This window comes from Haemaphysalis longicornis, unplaced genomic scaffold (genome assembly GCF_048455015.1).
Source record: "Haemaphysalis longicornis isolate Haplotype H1 unplaced genomic scaffold, Haemaphysalis longicornis Haplotype H1 scaffold_6, whole genome shotgun sequence".
NCBI classification, from domain to species: domain Eukaryota; kingdom Metazoa; phylum Arthropoda; class Arachnida; order Ixodida; family Ixodidae; genus Haemaphysalis; species Haemaphysalis longicornis.
The window spans coordinates 42528598-42550657 of record NW_027526407.1 but is presented as its reverse complement, the minus strand read 5'-3'; the positions used below and the strand labels follow the sequence as shown (position 1 = coordinate 42550657).

At 47.2% G+C, this 22060-nt stretch overlaps 1 protein-coding gene across 4 annotated transcripts in view; it reads right to left on the bottom strand.

Annotated features, from left to right (window-relative positions):
- Positions 1-22060, bottom strand: part of Pcx (pecanex) — a 79934-nt gene that overhangs the window by 27995 nt on the left and 29879 nt on the right. For all 4 annotated transcript variants that reach the window (XR_013317002.1, XM_077674107.1, XM_077674108.1 and 1 more), the window contains exons 13-23: positions 21842-21947; positions 18971-19616; positions 17516-17673; positions 15940-16093; positions 13919-13951; positions 12357-12531; positions 10156-10266; positions 7447-7538; positions 3562-3668; positions 1823-1931; positions 1023-1115 (exon numbers count right to left, since the gene is read on the bottom strand). Coding sequence is in view for 3 of the 4 variants with exons in the window: in XM_077674107.1 (XP_077530233.1) it covers positions 1023-1115; positions 1823-1931; positions 3562-3668; positions 7447-7538; positions 10156-10266; positions 12357-12531; positions 13919-13951; positions 15940-16093; positions 17516-17673; positions 18971-19616; positions 21842-21947 (1784 nt within the window). In the remaining variant the exon portion in view is untranslated. The remainder of the gene's footprint in view (positions 1-1022; positions 1116-1822; positions 1932-3561; positions 3669-7446; positions 7539-10155; positions 10267-12356; positions 12532-13918; positions 13952-15939; positions 16094-17515; positions 17674-18970; positions 19617-21841; positions 21948-22060) is intronic.

Below are 22060 nucleotides of genomic sequence, written 5' to 3'. Positions count from 1 at the left end.
GACTACAACGCGGCAAGAAACACAAAGATGAAAGAAAGGCGTACAGTGCTCGTGCTGTACGCCCTTTTTACGTCCTTGCATTTTTCGCCGCGCTGTGGTTGATCAAGGATTACCAACTCACCCAATACTGCACACTCCTCTCCCACTGAATTCTGACTGCCCTTATCCTGTGCTGTCCGAATTCACTCTAAGCTTGCTTATCTCATCCCGCCATCGAATTAATGACCTTCCCCCTAGTCCTGTCTCTCAACAGCCACTCCGTTACATAGGTCAGTGCCAGGACAGAATTACGAGAAACTCGCAAGCTTCCGCTGTTTCACAAGCACGCCAGGTTGCCTTGAGATGAAAATAGGAAGCGAGAAGCTTTGGTAAATTGAGAATAAGGTTGTCAACGAATCCAAAAAAGGTCTCCAGAACTCTTCTGCCTTGGCGGCAAGCATTAGGTTGGCGATTCTCGGCTTCGCGATTCTCCTTCGCGGCACCCATTCTTGAAAGAGTGTGTTCCCACAACTCGGCGGGTAGGGGGGGGTGGGAATGAAAACTCGAACGATATGCTGATTTGCACCGAGAAATGCGCTAACGTGGCACTCCACCTTGATTAGTTGGTAAAACACTGGTAGATCCAGGGGGACAGACTTTCTTTGTGGGCCTTCCCATCACGGAAAAGCTTATGGCAAGCCAAAATGTCCCGTTCACATAGTATTAAGGTCTGGGGATTTACAGATAAAAGCGATGTCATCCGCGATTTTCAGGTACACCAATATCTATTCCAGGTACACAACTTCAAAGGTGCCAGGAATGTACAACAAAGAGATGAACATGTGTAAAGTTGAAATTCGGTAATTCCTATGGTTATGACAAGCGCAGTTCATTGATTACTAAACGATTAAATGAGGAAGCATTTCATCACTGAGGCAAAGAGACAACCAGCCATGAAACAAGCTAAAAAAACATCAGCGACGTTTGTGCTGCAGGAGGGATTACTGACGCTTCACTGCACAATGCCTGAACAAACGGCTCACCTGAAGTGCTGAAAACATGGTGCTGACGTGGACTGCAAAGACGAAGATGGCCACAAACACGCAGTGTATGGCATCTGTCCTAAGCCTTGCTCGCTGAAAAAAAAAAAAAAAATATGGTCGCTCAACATTAGAGTGCAAATGTTTACTACCAACCGCAGAACATGAGCCTATAAAAATGAAATACCGTGAGAACTGAGATAATACCTTAACTAAATACCTGCATATGGTATTTTTTGTTTGTTCTTCTTCCTCAGTTTCAGTACAAGACATTGTTCCACCATACTGCATGTGAATACAAACAGTTTTCCGCTGAGATAAGGCCACCTAAATGTATACTAGCAGAGTTTCAAACTTCTAGAATATTTACACGAACAGGTGCCTAAACTGCTCTTTTTTAGGGCATCATTGTGCAGATGAATTGGCTTAGATAGCAAGTGATACCACACAAAGCCCAAACAAGTGTACATATAGTGTCACACACTTGAAATAATGGCTGCTGTAAGAGATGCTTGAAAGTGAGAATGCTACTTTGGGAACAAACAAAGATATGGGCAGAGATAAATTCATCCAAAGAAACACACTAACAGGCTGTTATGAATAAGTGTAAAAACAGGAATTTGCCTTCAAGTGAAGGTGCATAGGTGTGCTTAAGAACAATTGCAGAGCATAACATAAGTCATGCATTGTGACAAACAAAGCAGTTAGAGACATGTTAACACTCAGCGAGTTTGGAAGATTCCTACAACAAAATGATATATAACACTTTTTAAACGACAGGAAAAAGTAGGCGGACCACTTACAAATGTCTTTTCCAGCTTGGCGGGCAGCGGGTCCACATACTCGGGGGCGCTGTCCGTGGAGTTGGCAGTTGGCACGTTATCAGTCCACAAGTGGCGCTTGATAAGGTTCCTGGCATCGGAGATCGAAGGACAGAGACGCTGAATGCGTCATGCTCACAACATGTGCAGACGTGACAAAAAACTACGGGATCGCCTAATCTTTTTCCTATGATGCGAAAATAAGTGATCAGCGCTTCTCACTGAGTTATGTCGCCAAGCTATATTGCCGAGTTTTGTGCTGTTGAGTTTGGTGTAGCTAAGTGTACGATGCCATAAACTCGCAAGCACTCAATTTTCCTTTATGAGTAGGCTCACTGCGACACACGATGTAGAAAGTCCAGCATTACAGAGGCCAAACTACACACCAAGCAACTCTCAAGTCGGCTTCGCTACTCTCCAGAAATGCATTGCAGCTAAGACAACTTTCCAGGGGCAATATAAGCCCTCTTGTATCAAGGACCTAGGCTCTGATATGTATTTCGATTTTTATCACAAGATTTTTTAGAAGTTCAACACAAAAATGCACCCATTCACTCCGCACAGACAGTCAACCAGCGAAGCCGTAACGTGCAGACAGTGTTTCACCATGTGTTACTCCTTATGGTTCATTAAAGGAGCACTGACACCAATTTTCGGCGTTAATATTGTTGCACAGTTCGCTTCCTTCACTCAACAGAATACCCTGGGTGAAATATGAGCGGCCTGCAACGCTAAGAACATAGTTTAATTGGATCTCATTTATCGTGCCAACGGAGCAGCGCGCGGAGCGGCTCTCAGCAAATGGACATCAGCGTGACATCACCCAGGGAGAGTTAAAAGAAGTGACGCGGCAGCGCTTGTCTAAAGCTCGTGACGTCACTTCATGCGTGCGGCCCCACGAGCGGCGAGCGGGCGAACACCCTCTCAAGCGGGCGCCGGTGACGTCCGCACAAAGCGGTGAGGTCAGGCAGGGAGTCTGTCATATGCGCCGTTCGGGATGAAAGCGCAGGAATTTGAAACAAACGATTTTCAGGCCGTTCAATGTAATTAACTATTGCGCGCTGAAGTATTTGAAGTGCTGTTTCAGGTTGGCCAGGCCATTAAGTATCGATAAAAGCAATAAAAGTGTAACAATAAAATTTTCGTGTCAGTGCTCCTTTAAAACTTGCTGTTGTGCCTGGGCTACAGCATCAGTACGACATACACGAGCTTGTTCCCATTGCTGCTTGCCCCATCGCTGATCGTAAGCTGCCTGCTCCTCGGAGAAGTGTACAACACGTGGCCGACCCATTTCGAAGTAACGCGCAGCTAGTGTTTGCACTGGCACGTTGACACTGCTCTGCTCACACCGCCGCTTCTTGCTTCAGCTTCAGCTGTGCATCACGCAGTAGCTCGCAGGGTGCGCGCTCTACTTCTAGAGAGACTCTTTATCGCTCCCTCCCGCTTACTTCTAACTCCTCGACAACCTTTTTTTCTTTACCGCATGTGCATGAGGTTGTGCCGGAGGAGTTTTTCGCGTACACAGGACCACTGGATTTTCCTTTCGTCTAGCCATACAAAGCTTCGCTTTAAAAAGGAGGCAATTTACGAAGACACTGCTAAAGAAGAAAGCTTGCAAGACACGCACGTTCCCTCAATGCTGCTCATCTTTTGTTGCTGCACGTTAGCGAAGAGCACAAGGTCACAGAAGTCCCAGCTAAGCATACGTGAAGGAGACTTACCAGAGAATGGTGGGGTCACTGGCGCTTCGACTGAGTAGGTAGCACGACGTGACGAGGAAACCACAGAACAGGGAGAACATGATGTGCTGTGACGGGTTGTGTCCCTCCTGGTAACAAGAACACACCAGAGAATAATGAAAAACGAGCTTGCAGAGCTTCTTTTCGCAGTGAAAGTGAAACTTGTGGACCAGTGACACATTGTGACACCTAGCGACATGACACCTAGCGAGCTCAAGGAGGACAAGAACGTAAGAGGAAAGATATTAGCCACATGAAATCAGTTTTCCCTCCAAACGCATCCCCAGGAGTCCTAAAGTACGAGGTTCCCCAAATCGCCTTGATGAATTTAATCCAGTTGGAGGAACACACAGCACTAGCAATAACAGCGTTCCGTACATGGTGCTTCTATGAAAGCGGTGCCTTTTTTTCTAAAGTGGAATGGGGCTTCCCACTGGAGACACCAACTAAAAGGCGCAGGAGAATCGGTCTTTCAAAATTTCCCAACAGTTAAATTCTTTTGGCAATAAAAAAGTTCCATTAGTGCCATAAATTTAATTAAATACACTTGGGCCTGTCTCAGCACTAAAATAAACAAGAAAATGTGGAAAGGCTGCCCTTTGTTGATTCTTTGTGTTCCATCTTTTTGTGTTTGGGCTAGCGCTGCATCCGACGATAACATATATACGTGAAGTATATTTTACTGAGTTCAAAGTACCAAGCCCATGAAAAGGAAGCTACGGCAGAGAAATTAAAGGGGCCCTGAAAGGCATTTTGAGCACACTAAATGAACTAGCGCAATCGCTAGATTGGGTCGCCAACGTCACCTGTGCCAAGTATTACTCTTTTACGCGCAGCGGAAAGCTCACACTTTTGTTGCAAAGTTTGTCGCTTTTTTCTCACCCTTTCCTTCGTGTTTTTGGACGCCGCCATCTTCACATGTCTACATCATCGATTCCCAGATGTTCGTCATGAGCTAGACATCCTGCTATTGGGCGGCTTTTTCACGCACTTCCGGCAAAGAGATGAGTCGTCTGCTCAGCGTCGGCTCGCCGGCTGATCTGCCAGCGGAGTGCCGGAGTGCTTTGACATTTTACGACAAACGAAACAAGTGTAAACAAACGCTTAACCGTTTGTATTGAATGCAACACGGCCATAACACGACGTGGATTTTATCTTACGTGAGTACGTACCATAAAGAAAGTCCCGTGGCACTTCTTTGGTGCAATCGCAGAGAACGCCCTGAGCCGAATGCCCGGGTTTGACGCGTACATTTTAATCAACTTCAAAACAATCCAGAGATGCGTTTCGAACGAACGCAACGTCACAACATGCGTTGCAAGTCTGAACCGCGATTGACAGACGATGAGTTGCCTCCTCCTGCCCGTCGTAAATACGGCACTCACCTCACACCCGGTTTGCGGGGACGAGCAGCAAGTCACAACTCTGGCGCGCAAGCGAGAAGGCTTTTAGCCAGGCACACTGCACATACCCCATGCGAGGTTGAGTGGTACGTCGTTCGAGAAAGATAATCCAGACCATGGGAAGCACTATCCACCCGCAGAAGTACAATGTCGCATTTCATCGCGAAACGAACGCGTCCACAACACACAGGAGGCGATGCACACACACACACACACACGCCTCGGTCGCTGCATTGGCTTAGCTGCAAGCTTCGTTCGGACAATCAGCGATGCTACGACGATACAGAGCTGCGTGAGGACGACGTGCTAACCACTTCACGTATTTAAAAACACAGGGGCAAAGAACTAGGTTCATCGGAAGCAAAAAATCTTTCCTCCATTATAGTGCCTGAAATATACTGGCTAGTGTGCCGAGGGCGGGCTCCAGGCGGGCGACGCCGCCGGGAGCGATGTACGCGGCCGTCTGCCGCTTGGGGCGCTGCCGTGCGGGAGTGTGCGTGCGCGTTCATCCGGCCCGAGCAGATCGCGCGGTTAACTCCGAGCTGCGTAGCAGACGGCAGCGGCAGAACTTTCCATTCCCGCTTGCGACGAAAGCGAGCGAAAGCGACGGGAATTCTGTCGCGCAACCAAAATTTGTCCCGACCATTCGACAAAAACGATCGTCGCGCGACAAAGCGACGGAATTCCTGCCGCTCTCACTCGCTTTCGTCGCAAGTGCGAACGAGCCTTTATGCGCAATCTCCGCCCCACATAAAACAAGCTCTTGCTTGTCGCCTGAGCATACGGTTGATATCTGACTACGTTACACTGTGCTTGCCAGTGTATTTAAACGATGTCACTAGGTTTGAAACGTACGCGCTCGGCGTGAAGCTTTGTAAACGCAAGCGGTTTCACATACGCACGCTATTTTGCTGCTAATAGAGTTTTAGTACAGCGTTTGTGGCCTTTGCATACGCTAAATGCTAAATGTTTGCGTCCCGCTACGTGACACCGCGATGGGAGTTTTAGTAGAGCGTCTCATCAGTTTTGCGTAGCGACACACTAATGCATACGGCGCCATCTGTCAAATGTTTTCCGAAATGTCTCGCCGGCTGATCTGCTAGCGGAGTGCCGGAGTGTTTGGACATTTTACGACTATTCAAACAAGTGCAAACAAACGCTTTCCCGTCAGTGTTGAATGCAACACATGGGTGCAGCTTGTCAGAACACGGGTTCTCGCTGATCGAGTGCAGCGTTGGTTTGCTCTTCGCCTTCACGTTCATCGCCGCTGATAAAGCGATCCGATCCGGCGCGTTTTGTGCACGGGTTCTGTGTCGGTTGAAAATGTCTTTTTTCATATGCCGCCGGTAGTAGGAATTACAACCACCGCAAAATAACACCCGGCACCAGCAGGGCCACATCTGAGACCGCGCTTTTTGGATAAACAGTGCGCGGTGCACCAAAGGGAACGAGCGAACGATTCTCCCCACGCGGCTGCGAGTTCGCCGCCGATACCAACTGCAGCCCTGCAGCTACGTACACCGCGAAAGGGCAAGGCCAGGCCGCACACATGCGGCCAGGTCATTCGTTCGCTTTTCCAGCCTGTGTCCATGGTGTCTACAGAGATGAAAAAGCCGATCAGCTGGCCCGTAGCAGACGGCAGTCTGTGGGAGCGCAATAGCGGAAGTACGTCACCGCTGAGGAGCGGAGCATCATGGGAGGGGAGGCCAACAGCGAAGAAACAGTTGAAAGGAGGAGGAAATACGGCGCGACGATAATTCGCAGTTTTTAATTTACGATTTCTCAGCTAATACTCATCGCTTTAACAAAATTCTTGCAGGAGGAGATTGCTAATACATTGCTTTATTTGGTTACATGTACATCCATGCATCGGCGGAAGGCATTTCAGGACCCCTTTAAATAAAGATGCTACCTCCCAAAACTCCTTCTTCTACATTTAAAATCAAGCATTACACCTAACTGGCAATTCAGACTGCTATACGGCTTCCCGACTTACAGTTATGAGCCCATTTTGCTCGAAACCCATGTCTTTGCAAAGCGCACAGGTCTGCCACAGTGAGAAGACGTAAAAGTTTGTAGCATAAACATGCATGCTCTGTTGCACAGCCTGCTTCCGGGAACGCGCAAGTTAGAATGGAAGAATCTCAACTGCCACAGTCTTCTCAGCATCCTCTAGACATCTAGATGTCTTCTCAAACATCTATACAACATCTAGGCAAGAAGATAAAAGTAAACTGTGCACCAAGTGCACAGGACTGTCATACGAGAACAGTATGACAGTTTCCAGGACAACCTTGCATAATATGTTTCAGGGGCCACTTTAAAAAATTGCCCAAGCGAAATGCGAGACTCTTCACTGTCACTTTCTTCTAAACCTTTTTCAGACATCAGTTAGACATCTCTCAAGACATCTAGACAACGTCTAAACAAGACAAGAACGCACGAAATCCGTGCCTGAACATACCTTCAGGGCAACATAGGCGAGACCAAACAGGAACACCACGAATGCCAGGCTTCTCGAGATGCAGTACACAGCAGACACCAGGCCAGTGGTGGCTGCGGGCACAGCAAAAAAATGAAAATGAAAATCCCTTCGGGAACATTACTCAGCTTATGTGCTTTAAAGGAACACTGAATGCAACAAGCAAGTTGGTTTCAAATGAAAGACTGACTTTCCCATAGACATTTAAACATTGATTTGGTGCCAAAAGACGCCTTAATTGCTGAGAAAGCGCTAATCAAACGTTGATCAAACGTGACGCAAAAAGCGACTGCAGCCGCTGTTTGTATCAAGCAACCGAATGCAATGCTGTCTGTACCAAGCGGTTTGGTCAGTTTTGGTCAAATCAATTGTACTTTCCCAAACTCCCACACCCTTTGCAGGTCCGGGCCACTAAGCAAAATGTTTAAGGGTGTGCGAATACTCGAATACGAAATACGAATAGAATAGTACCTCCACGAATAATTCAACTGCGAATCGAATATCTATTATTCTATTTTTTTTAATAGTCGGGCGGAGTTTCCGAACGTTCCCTGGCTTTGCGAAGGCGAGAGACGTCGGCGCACGCTAACGGACTACACCATCTGCTTGGCAAGTTTCATCCAAATCGCGCTTTCGACGAGTGCGCCTTGCAGAGGCCGTAAACTTCATCCCGCTGCACAGAGTAACCTGCGATTGCGCCAATAAAACTTTTTTTTTCAATCTGCCGCCGCCGACTACGGCTGCCATTTTTAATTCTGCAACCGGATGTTTACATGCTAGGGCAGCTTCCGGTAAAGACTGCCGCCGTTTTGACAGCACTTCTGTTCATTTAAAATTAAAAGCAGTTCTGGCTGTCTTGAATGCAGCTGGAGTATGGTTACCGTGTGTTTACTCTTTCGGACCACAGTGGATAGCGCAGGCTTGTCCACGGCAACTGTAGCTTTCCTTGCGCTACGTATTAATCACGCTTCGCGCTGCTCATGTGCTTCCGAAAAAGTGCGTCATTGTGGTCCATGACTGCGGTTGTGCCGTGTTCTCACACCCTATTGTTCATGCCTGCAAAGTGCTCACTTCTGAGTTATGGGGTGATGTACAGTCTTTGCCTATGATTGCAGTACAGCAACTCCAGTGCAAGTTCTCTCTCTCTCTCTCTCTCTCTCTCTCTCTCTCTCTCTCTCTCTCTCTCTCTCTCTCTCTCTCTCTCTCTCTCTCTCTCTCTCTCTCTCTCTCTCTCTCTCTCTCTCTCTCTCTCTCTCTCTCTCTCTCTCTCTCTCTCTCTCTCTCTTTTTTTTCCAAATGCTTATCGTGCCTGCTTCGGATTCCTGGAGTATTGCCGGTGTGAGTTGCGTTCTCCAGGCTGGAGAAAAAAAAAAAAAAAAAAAAGAGAAAAAAAAAAAAAAAACGTCATGTTTTCCGAACATGTGAAGTATAGCTTCTGCTTTCACACAGAAACCTTTGAAAAATCGAGGCCTGTAAAAGCAAAACTGATATTCGATATTCGATTTGATATTCAGCTTTTTTTTTTTTTTAATTCGATTCAATACTCGATTCAAAAGCTACTATTCGGCATTCACACACTCCTAAAAATGTTCCTTCACGGCACCCGTGATCAGCATTTTCGCTTTGCTGAAGAAAAGCGTGCTGTCCTTTTAAAGGTCTCGCGAATGTTGGCACCAAACCAACCGCTCGTGTACAGCTCGCACGCTTCCTCAGAAAGCGGTACTGCCGCTCCAAGTATGGACGAGTAGCAGCACCCACTGCAAGCCAGGAGAGACACTGTGTGCGCCAAATGATTTACAGCTTGCCGGTGCAAGTCGCGCGGTATAGCCAGTGGCCGCAGCACCTGTCTTCATGTTTTCACCATTTTCTACCTTATTTTTAAAAAATCTACGAGTAAGAGTGGTATACTCGTGTTCTTGGTGAGCTACTCTATCGTCTATCGATCTAGAGCAGCCTGTATTTTGACTTCAGTGTCCCTTTATTAAGGGCGGACGTGGGAAGTAAAACTGTTTTTGTTATTTATACACCAAATCTAATCAAATTAGAAGCATTCCTGTAGTTCACTATCCTAATAACAAAACTGAAATCAGTTTAACAGTATCTCCTACACCGTACGAGTTACGAGACTAATTATTACCTTCACAAAGTTGCCCCAATATTAATTAACTAATTAGGCACAAACTCAACAAGTTTTTTTGTCAGTGTGGTTAGGAGGGTCTTTTTTGTGCAAGGAAGCTATTAGATTATTGATTTACTTCCTTTAGGTATTCAGAAAGAATGAGGAAAGTTTCACCTTCTTTTTGGCATAAAACTATTTTTGATTTCATAAGAAAGGTGAGACTTTTCTTGTTATTTTTTTATACCTAAAGGACATAATGCAATAATCTAACAGCTTCCTTGCACAGAATAGACATTCTTGATACCACTGACATAAAAATCTTCTTGAGTTCCTGCCTAATTAGTTAATTATGCCGAATTCAACTTTCTGGCAATTCGTTGTGTAACTTGAAAAGTATACAATATATCCGTTGATCGATTTCAGTTTTGTCGTTAGAATGGTTAGTTACATACATGCTCTTACTTTGGTTGAATTTGGCCCATAAATAAAAGAGTCGTTCCGCTTCTCCCTCGAGGCTTCTGCCTTAAAGGAAGAAGAAGAAAAAAGGAGTGGTGCAACAAGGCAGTCCTCACCCGATCCGCCAAAGAAGTGCATGTCGATCTGCTCGAGCAGGTACGTCACAAAGGTGTTGATCTGAGGCAGGAGGCCCAGACTGAAGGTGACCGGAAAAGCCAGGATGAACACTGCGCAAGAGAAGGAACGGCCGAGTTCGCAGGTGTTCTTCACAAGAGTCCCGCACCACAGCTTCCAGACAACACCAAAGTCACACGAGAAAGAAATTAATCTAAAAACAAGCGTAAAACTGTTTTTTTCTTGAAGTGGAATTACACTCTATGGTTTGTACATGATAAAGAGGGTGTTGGGGGGTGGTACAGTAGAATCTCGATGATACGAATCTCGCGGGACCGCGAAAAATATTCGTATCATCCGAAATTCGTATGAACCAACACAGACCCAAAAAATTGAGCGCTGAAAAAAGTTTTCGTTTATTTCTTTTCTTACTTTCGCGTAAACAAATCCGTGATTTTTTCTGCTTTTTTTTAAACCCCCACGTCACAAAGCAGTCCTTTCTGGAGCGCGTAACGCTTCGCCTAGATTCGCGCTTGTCTCCTCACTCCCACTGTCCAAGCTCGCTACACGCCACAACAGTCAAGCGTGAACCACATGGTGCGTTTTTGCACATGATTCGCATGCCTCGGCTTTGCACGCGCTGTATTTTCACGGCCGCATTGACGATTTCGCGCCCGCGGTATCTCCTACCTCGGTCAGAAAAAGACGCTGACGACTTGCGAAACGCTCGAGACAACCCGCTGGCTCCGCCCGAGATGTTTAGGCTTAGCACTCCGGCAGGTATTTTATGGGCGCTTTCACTAGCGGCGCGGATGGTGTTTTATAGTATCGTTTTCGCCAACGTTATCAGCTCCTTTACTGCACAAGAAACTTCGTGCCTGCCTTGAGCGGCATTTTAAAGAGCGGCTAGAAGCAGACTCTCAAGCGGCCGTGCCACTTCGCGGCCAAAGCCGCCGCCATGTTGCCGATGTTGCCGCCGCCGGCCGCGGCGCGCGCGCAGCGTGCGAGAGGTTTCGCGGCGCGCATGGGGCGTGCGGGGCGCGTTTTCGCGAGCAGAAAACAACAGCCCGGCCGTTTCTGGAGAAAAAAGAGTGACCAATGGGGAGAGAGAGCCGTCACTTGCTTGTTCGGCAGTCGGGCGCCTCGCTGGCTCGTTCGTATCATCCGCCGGCCGCGCAGGTCCGTTCGTAACAGCCGAAATTTTTCCGATTGCAAACAATGCAATTTTGCCGGGACTTTTCAGAAATTCGTATCATCCCGAAATTCGTATCACCCAGAATCGTATCATCGAGATTCCACTGTATTAGTAAAGCCCTATTGCGGTAAGCTGATTGATTGATTGATTATGAGGTTTACCACAACGACACTACAGAAGCGATGAGGCGAGCCCTAGTGGAGGGCTCCGGATTAATTTTGACTACCTGGGAATCTTTAACGTGTGCTGAAAGAACTTGCATAAGCCAGTGTTTTTATTTTAGCAATAACTTAAATGTTTGCTTCTGAATTTAGATCTGCAGTTTCCTTTTGTTTTATCTATTAAACTTGAATAAAAAAGAAACAGGGAGTGACACCTAAGGGAGGGGGAAAGAAAGGGAGCAAGACAGAGAAATAGAGAGCGAGAGTGAGGAAGGAACAGAGGAATAGAATGGAGAAACAGAGAGAGAGAGAGAGAGAGAGAGAGAGAGAGAGAGAGAGAGAGAGAGAGAGAGAGAGAGAGAGAGAGAGAGAGAGAGAGAGAGAGAGCAGCACAGAGCAATGCACTGTGCAATGCCGACCGCAGGGGCAGTAGGCCGTCATCAGGCAGAGTACATCTGCCTTTTGCCTCTGTACCCCAGGCTACTCCTGTCTGAATAAAACTTCAACTTCAACAGTGAAAGAGGTAGTGAGTGAGAGTAATAGATAAGAAAAGAGAGAGGAGTACACCGAGAGAGGAAGATAACAGTGAAAGAGAGAGTGAGAGTAATAGATAAGAAGAGAGAGAGAGAGAGGAGCACAGAGAGAGAGGAAGATAACAGTGAAAGAGAGAGTGAGTGAGAGTAATAGATAAGTAGAGAGAGAGAGGAGCATAGAGAGAGAGGAAGATAAGTGAAAGAGAGAGAGGAGCACAGAGAGAGAGAGGAAGATAACAGTGAAAGAGAGCGAGTGAGAGTGATGGATAGATAAGGAGAGAGAGAGAGAGCTCCTTCCCTCCCTCCCCACCCACCGATGAGGAAGCTGCGTGCCCAGGCAACGGCGCCCTCGGTGACCAAGCGCAGGCCGTAGAGCGTGACCTGTGGGTACTCCACCCGGGAGTCGAGCAGGCACTGCACCAGCACCAGCAGGGAGCAGCAGAGGCAGAAGTAGACGGGACGGCTGTACAGCACCACCCGGTTGTAGCCCTGCAAAAACAAAAAAGCAAGGGGGATAAGGGGGGGGGGGGGGGACACATTTCTTCCCTCTCTCACTCGACGCTCTACTTCTCTGTAAACACAGCGGAGGAAAAGAGTTAACGTCATAGCCTCCTCGAAGCACCGGGAGTTGGGTAGATGTTGGTACGTCACAACAAGAGTCGTAAGGAAAGGACAAAAGTAAATGGACCGAGTAAGGATTCACAGATGAATTTTCGTTAGGACGTTCTACTTCTTTGTCAACAGAGTGGAGGGCAAAAGTTAAGGTCTCAGCCTCCTTGAAGCACCGGGGTTGGGTGCAAATTGGTAAGTAACAAACAAGAGATGCAAGGCAAGGACAAAAGTAAATGGACCAAGTATCGATTCATAGGTGAATTTTCGTTGGGACGTTCTACGTCTTTGTCAACAGAGTGGAGAACAAGAGTTAAGGTCTCGGCCCCCTCGAAGCACTGAGAATTTGGTAGAAGTTGGTACATCCCAACAGGAGGCATAAGGCAAGGACAAAAGTAAATGGACCAAGTAACGATTCACAGATGAATTTTCATTGAGCAGTTCTACTTCTTTGTCAACAGAGCTGAGGGCAAGAGTTAAGGTCTCAGCCTCTTCGAAGCACCAGAAGGTAGGTAGAAGTTGGTACGCCACAACAAGAGACATAAGGCAAGGACAAAAGTAAATGGACCAAGTAACGACTCACAGATGAATTTTAATTGGGGGAGAATACGCAACATTGACAGCCTTAGGATAATGGGGTGTGTGAACACGAGACAAATAACATGGAAGTACACAAAGAAACAAAGATAAAAAATTTGCAGAAGCTACCAAGAAGAATTGCCCCATAAAGGCGTACATTGCTCTCTTACATATCAAGCCCCTTTAAAGTTGGCTTCACAACCAAGCACAAATTGACTGCTGGGAAGCAATTTTCCAGAGAAAAATATAAGCAGTCTGAAAGCAAAGTAGGAAGGCCCTGGTTAAAAGCATTTTCTTCTGAAGTTGTTGTATCCATGTCGAGCTGCTCATGCGTTTAAATGGCTACCGGTTTGCACATTAAAATCCTAAGGACATCTCTTACCTAGTGCACTAAACGACAGAACGGCGACAAATGGGTTGCTGCCAGTTTTTGTTCAGTCTTACCCCCTGGCCACATCTGGCTAACCATGGCAGAAAAACAGCGCATAGAAACAGAACGAAAGACACGAAAAAGACAGCGCCTGTGTTTGTCCCTTTCTTGTCTTCCGTTCTGTTTCTGTGCGCAGTTTGCTGCCATGATTACGAACCAACTAGCCTGTCTTCACTTTCTAGTATCTGGCTAACCTCCTTCTCACATCCACTTTGCAAGATTTTTCTGGCTGCGCAGAGGATGACAAGGCAGACTCACATGTGTTGGTGATGCTGCATCTGGCTGGACACTCTGAAAGGAGGGAAAAACAGCAGACAATGAGCTCAACAGAGAGAAAAAACATTGAGAGAGCTTTGGGTTGGAAGCATTGCTGCACAGAACTGCTTCCCCAAAGGTCTACTTCCGAAAAAGCGTCACAGAACCCCTAACTGCCGTCATTAGTTTGATGGAGAGAGGAAGCCACAAATATAAAAATCGTGGGTATAAGGATATGGAAGAACGAATTCAACAGAACCAAGGGAGGAGAGGTCACGGCAAGATCGATTTAATTATTGACCCCGTTACCCTAAAGGACCAATACAGGGTGGCCTTTACTTAAAGTAGGAAAGAAAGAGCACCAAATTTCAAAACTTTTGGCTACATGCACATTTGCCACGCCGGGGACCATGCAGCCAAAAACAAAGTACAGTGTAGACCGCTTACAACGTATGTCGTGAGAGCTGCGAAAATCCGCAATACAAGCGGTACCGCACTATAACAAAGCATGCATGATTCCAACCATATCGCAAGCTACCGTTCAATCATTCTTCGTCTATCGCCACTGAAATCAACGCCGCTTAAAAGCAGAGGTACGGTCGTTACTTCGTCTCCTTTTCCGCATCAGACACTGCTGCACGGTCTTACAAACTACGAGCGCGGCTTTAACTTATACTTCATGTTTTGAGGGATCTGCGCTTCTTAGCGTCTCAAACAGATACCGCAGACAGGGAGCAAGCCCGGCGTATGCCGGTGAGACAACGTGATAAGAACGCAAACCATTGATTGATTGATTGATTGTAGGGTTTAACGCGCCAACGCAACGCAGGCGATGAGGCGCGCCGTAGTGGAGGGCTCCGGATTAATTTTGACCACCTGGGGATCTTTAACGTGCGCCGAAATCTCGTACACACGGGCGTTTTTGCTTTTCGCCTCCATCAGAAAAGCGGCCGCCGCGGCCTGGAATCGAACCCGCAACCTCGTGCTCAGCAGCGCAACGCCTTAGCCATTGAGCCACCGCGGCGGGTGGAGAACGCAAACCAATTCCCCTCCCCTACGCCTTGCGTTCCCAATACGGAAGGCATAGTTGCTTATCAGCACAACATACAGGTAGCGAGAACATCCGGTGTCGCGTCTGGGATCGCTACCTCCAGGTGTTCGAAAAGGAAAAGGATTGATTGATTGATTGAATGTAGGGTTTAACATGCCGATGCAACGCAGGCAATGAGGCATGCCGTAGTGGAGGGCTCCGGATTAATTTTGACCACCTGGGGATCTTTAACGTGCGCCGAAATCTCGAACACCAGGCGTTTTTGCTTTTCGCCTCCATCAGAAAAGCGGCCGCTGCGGCCGGGAATCGAACCCACGACCTCGTGCTCAGCAGCAGAACACCTTAGCCACTGAGCCACCGCGGTGGGTAAAGGAAAAGAATGGTTGCTTACCTGCACAAGGTTCTAACTCTCGCTATCTTCAGAGAAATGCCGAGAGCAAGGGCAGTGGTGGTTATCACGTACACCAGTGCGAATGGAACACGCGTGCTAAAGGGTGCCTTTTTTTTATTTTCTGTGTCTAAGAGGAGAGAAGGGAGTGCGGGCTGCGTTGAATGGCTGAATCCATTTTCTTTGCAACCCTAAAACAATGCCCCATTTGCACCAGTCAATCAAAAATTCACATTATGAACGGTATTGTGCTTCGGGAAACCGCATTATACGCGGTACACTTATGCATTGAGTTCTATGGGAGGCCCACCGGCGGTCGGGAAAACCCGCATTATATTTGGTCCCGCCCTATAAATGGTTACGTTATAAATGGTCTGCACTGCACTAAAAATGACAAGGAGGTCAGTTTTTGGAAATGCTTATGCAGCAGCAAGGTTTGAAATAACTCAACAATGTTGAGTCAAGTGTTACATCCTGTATTTTTAGAATTCATACGAAAGTATGTAAATAAGCAAAAAATAAATAAAAGATGAGATATTTGTCCTAGCAGCAGTTAGTTTCAGGAAGGCACGTGCTAGGACCAACCTTGAGCAGGCAGTACTGGCAGCTGGCCATGACGAAGCAGAAGAGGAAGCTGTAGATGTCCTGGAAGAATCCTCGTGACAGGCAGAGTGCTCCCAGGACAGCCACAAGGATCGCCAACAGCACCGACAGGATGTTCTCCATCGCCGTCAGGTTCCTGGAGAGCAGGAGAAAAGCAGTCAACCGCCTGCACTGCCTTCTCATGCTTCCATCTTGCGGGAAGAAGAGGAATACCTCAAATGAAGGATACGTCTTTTATCTTGGATACATCTTTATATCATTAGAGCGAAAGTTTTGTCCATCCATAGACATGTATGTCACAAAGATTCCTCTACCACAATTCCATCCTGTTTGAAATAAAGCATTTAAGACTATTGAAAAGTTTTGCTGGTGCACAAGTTCATCATGGATCTCGGTTACAACGCCGGTGTGTATGTCTATGCAAAGGAGGCTTGTATTTTAGAATATGACATGTACAGTCTTTGTCAAAATTTTCTAGGCCAAGGTGGAAACGTGCCAGCCACCAAAAATTTAATGTACTACAAGCTTACATCCCAAGCGATGCTGAAACTTTTTATGCCAGAAAGCTAGAGAAAACACCTTCGTTTACTACTGTCATAAAGTATTTTTGTCACATTCAAAGGCAAAGCTTATTCTTCAAATTCTTAGTCGTCGAGAAGGCCTAGGATTGGCCTAGAAAATTTTGACAAAGGGTGTACCTCAATCCAAAGTTCAGAGACACCCCAGGTCTTCATCCAATATGCTCCAAAACAAAAAAACCACCGAATGCAGAGAACCCAAATCTCACGCTAACGTTCAACAAGGAAGACAAACAACCACACAAGAAATAAACTAACACGGTGCCGACAGTTTTGTGGCGATGGCGTTGGTGTTTCTCAAAGAAGGGAACCCCGGCGAAAAAAGGAGCCAGAATTTTTATGTATACGCACTACAAAGAACGGGGTTTCAAAGTCGTGGTATTCATTAAATGTGCAGTTTGATAACACTAACTCAGACAGCCCGTGACACCACCTGCAAAAACCCCGGGCCATCTCCACTAACGTGAAACCTGGAAAAGGGGTGAAGCGTGCAGTGTATAAGTGCATTCTTGGCGCCTTGGCGTTTTTGCCAACGGAGATGAAATTGTCGGGGGGTACAGGTATACAGCTTTGCTGTAAAAGTCGCTTCTCTTTGAAGCATGAAGCTCTCTAGCGTGAGGCGTAAACCAGTGTGCCGGTGTCTTTTTAGTACGCGTTACGAAGCGTTCCGGGGCGTAAACAAGTGTCCCGGTGTTTTTTTTTATGATGCGTTATGGAGCGTTCCGGCGCAAGGTGTGAACGAGTGTCCCGGTGTTTGTTTAGTACGCACTACATTCTATCGCGAGGTGTTGATGAGTGTCCCGGTGTTTTAGTACTGTGACTACAGGAGACAACGGTTACGACATGAGACGCCGACAGCCCGAGCCCCTAAGGGGCTTTGCCCTTAATAAGAACACAATACGCGCCAGCTCTGCTCCGGTAACTGAAGCCTCCCGAGCTGCGGCGCACGTACCGCGAAGGAAAGGGTACCGGTCCCTCACCTGTCCAGGACCGTGATGAGGGCGAGCCGGTCGAAGCCGACCTTGATGGACTTGCAGGGGAAGAGCTGGAAGCGGTAGTAGTGGCGGGGCTTGCCGCTCCGCAGCGTCCCGCTGCCCACAAAGCCTCGCATGTGACACGTGGAGTCCAGCTCCGTATCCTGGCACGGAGGGGGACGTGTGACTTACACAGCACACTACAATTCACTTGGGAACGACGACCATGGAAACCCCACTGAGAGCACAGTGAATGAAACAAAATGAAACTGCCCAATAATTCCCCACATATAGTGCTGCACTAAGAGCTGTCCTTTATCCAACTTATCAATTAATTCCTTCACACATTCGATAAAGTACAGTTGTTGGGTTAGCTCAGTTGGTGGAGGGAGTCGTCCTAGATCAACAGTCAGTAGATCCGAGATTAAAGACCAGAGCAAAATATTCTTTTCACTCAACAGCTTTCTGGGATAGCTGTCAACCTAGTCCCCAATAGTTAATATCTTGAAAGACAAGCATTAGGTGATAAAACGTTGCCAAAAAGAACACACGTCCAAAAAAAAAAAAAACACTTTTCTGTTTTGTTCCCCGAAAACGAACGTAAAACAATGGTAGTCAAGCACATCAGTCAAGACGGACTGGCTGCTGGGATAAATCATTTGGCTATGTAAGGGTTGTGCTCTATAAACATTTCTTCCCAGTGAAGTTTCAGGGATAAAACAAGCACATTGGTAGATTCAAACTCAGCCCCACTAACAGAGACAATGTTTTCCACTGAAAAGAAAATGTACCTCAGCCATAGTAAAGCCTCAATCCCAAGCACCCTTGTGCTTTCAAAAGAAAAGCTTTACCATCACACACAAAAAAAACAAGAAAACAGGTAATAGGCATACCATATTTTCGCGCGTATAACCCGCACCAAAAATGCAAAAATTTCAAGGGTGAAGTAGAGGTGCGGATTATATGCGAGGTGTTTGTTTTGGTGCAGCTTAACCGCAATGCGCGTTGGGCCGTGATGCCCCTACAGCCATAATAGCGACTAAGCCACTGTTATCCCATTGACAGGGCTTTTTGCACATATAGCTCAACAATATACCAACCTGCCAAAAATGTATGTGCCAAGTCATCCAGTCATGTAGTCAGCTAGGTAAGTTCTTTTGCATAAACAAATGTGTAATGTTGCTCGAGTAGTAGCTTTGGTCCATCCTATTATGTATGGATACGGGGGACATATTTTTTTTTTATTCGGCGACGGAAAGTGCGGGTGCAAGTTATTATATGCAGGGGCGGGTTATACAAGCGAAAATACGGTAAATAACAAGGCCAAAAGAAGAAGTTGGCCAGACTGGTGATGATAGCAGTTACCGTTTTCCATTGTCATAAGTAACAAAAAAAAAAAAAAAAAAAAGAACCCATAAAATAAATGCTGCATTCTACTGTTTGTAAGCAGCCCTCTCTCACCTGAGACGACGCAGTTTGGGACAGGGTGGCCGCCATGCCTCCCGTTCCAGCAGCTGCCATGGCCATCCGACTGAGCAGCGACTCCGCCAGGAGTACCGGACCACTGCCCCCGCGGGAACCGTCGTACCGGTTCACTGCCAAGACTCCCTCCTCGACCCCTCCACCGAGATCGTACCGGTGGTTCTCCAGAACCGTCGCACCCCCCCTTCTCAAACTCAGCCCCGCAGCGGGCAGCGAGAGGTCGAGCGTGGACGGCAAAACATCGGGGTCCCCCCCCTGGTGACCATGGTGACCGCGGCGACTGTGGCGCGAATGGTGGTGCGGAGGTACCGGTTGGAGCGCGGAGGTACCAGCAGAAGAGGTTGAAGCAGCAGCCTGCTGCTGTTGCGAGTGGTGGGAGTGATGGTGGTGGTGGTGGGGACGATGGGAGTGGTGGTGGTGGGAGGAGGAGGAGGACCGCAGCTTGGAAGATGCGGTTGCCATGGCGACGGAGGCGGTCTCCGCGGAACTGGTGCATGGGACCATGCCCGGTGCGGGGCTGAACCCCATGGCCAGGGGCGGTGGACCCAGGGATGGAGCGGCCGGCGGGCTGTCCAACATGGTGGTCGAACTGCTTGAGCTCGAGCTGCTGTGCGACGATGACTCCCTGCAAGACCGTCGCGGAAAATAGAACAATGCTGGATAAGCAGTGTGATCTTATCTTTTCTTAAATTTTGGAACATTTTAGCGTGACAGTCCCTAGTTTCTGATAGTCGTGATAGTCCCTGAAGCTCTAGCAATGCCAGATACCATACAAAATGAATACCTATTTCCATGGGCACAAGTAAATGCTATGACCAATGCAAGTCAAATGAGCAGTGTGATCTTATTTTCTCTTAAATTTAAAACTATTTAGCATTATAGTCCCTAGTTTGCGATAGTCGTGATAGTCCCTGAAGCTCTAGCAATGCCAGATACCATACAAAATGAACACCTATTTCTACGGGCACAAGTAAATGCTATGACCAATGCAAGTCAAATGCCAATCAAAAGCTACGACAGCTCTAAACCAAAACATGTCTCCCTTCTTTACTGCACTAAGAAAGTCATCATCACGGCTCTCTTCCCTTCGAAAGAGAAATGTTGACCTCTAATCCCTTGAAATTAACCCCAAATACCTTATCGCCCAACATTAGCGAACATTCCCCCCTTTCTATCTGATGGTTGCCCAATCTGCTTCTCAAGAAGGTTTCGACACACCAATGCCATGCAAGTCAAAGGGAAAGGGAGATCCCAGGCAACGCTTCCTTCGATCGTTTTCATCTCATGTTCATGCACCGACCGATCACTTTTCCTAAACACTGATTCAAACTTGTCCAACAGGCCACTGTACTAGTTCCAAAGCATTTATTTTTTCAAGGGGGGGTGGTGAAATGACTGAGCAATGCAACATTTTTTTTTTCACTTCTTTCACAAAGTAGCCTTCCAAACAAATACAAATATAGGCAGCTAGCAAAACGACTTTTCATTTTAGGATCCTTTACAAAGCAGCTCTACTTGTCATTTTCATTTTCTATCATATGAAAGCAACAGAGAACCCTTCAAACCTGTTTGCTCAAAAATTTAAAGGCACTGGTAAAGGTGTCATGACGACGAAATAATCAAAAACTTTATTTTTACACTTATGATGATAAAAATTTAGGGACATACTATGTAGTTTTTCATTCTGATTGTAGACACAAAATTTGTTTTTGTGTAAAATGACTACATTCAAATTTATTTGAATTTTTATATTTGATTGTTTGACAGCTTTTGTAAAAAAAACTGCTATAGTGATGCATCTGAACAAGGTACCAGAGAACAGTGCACACATCAAGGAGCCCGATAAAACTAACGTTATCATTCTATCCAGTCTGTAGCAGGAGTTACGACCATTTGAAGTTTGGGCTTACAAGCATGCATGCGGGGCACGCTCACGCAGCCGCTGGCATGAAGGCGACACGATGAGCGGCGACGACGACGAGGCGAAAACCAAACAAGGCTGCAAATACAGCCCGCTCGCTACCGCTTCCTGGAACTGAACCCTTCTGGTAAATAAAGTTCCACATCCGAGAAAAAATGTGATAATGATGGCTATACTCGGTGACAACTTAAGAACGGCACCGGAAGTTGCCGCTGTGCCTTACCACCGTGGATGTTTCTCCGTGCGGTGCAAGTAGGGCGTTACTGGGAATATTTTGAACATGGCGTGAGCCGTTCTCATGATTTTTTGGACTTAATATGCTTATAAACGACTCCAGTGACGACAAACAAACTGCGTGAGACAAGGCAGACGATATCACACACTCATAGCAAACCCCTTTCAAAACGCGCGCACGCACTGACGTCACGGGTCCGGCGCTTTGGCGGAGTGATACACTACATGAGGTGGTGCCGTTCTTGAGTTGTAACCGAGTATAGCATTGCACTAGTAAGAGTCATACGAGTCGCTGGGGGCTAAGTATGCATCGCGATGGTAAGCATAGCCTGCTGCCTACCCCACCCACCGGAAGTGATCGACAGGCACCACCTGCGAGTGCTTCGAAACAGCCATGCTATTCGTGTCACTCTCTACTAGTGCAACTGGACCAGGCTCCAACCACGCAATGCGGGCGTTGCCAAACCACACTGCTCGATACCATGTTCCTCCGCCAAAACTGGAAAGGGAAAAACCTAAGTGAATTGTTGGACTGTGCGGGTTGCGGTTTTGCGCAGTCCAACTGCGGTCCGCGCAAACTGGTGACGCCCTGTCCCGCAATGTGCGGACTGCGGTCCAGAAGAGCGATTTGGTCCGCCGTGTGGATTGGCCTTTAGAGAGCCACAAATCACGTTCACATCGGTAACAGTGCTCACCACTTGCTGTCGAACATCATCTGGAAGATCTTGGTGTCGGGCGACATCTCGAGACCCCGCGAGACGCCCGTGCTGTTCTCGTCAAACGTGTACGTCTGCCAGTTTCCTGTTGAGAGAGACGAGAGGATGTTCGAAAATCATCCATGAAAACTCTGAGAAAGCAAAATGCAAGACTCGAGAAGATTTCAAAGATCGCATACTGTTGTATGAGTTGAATGC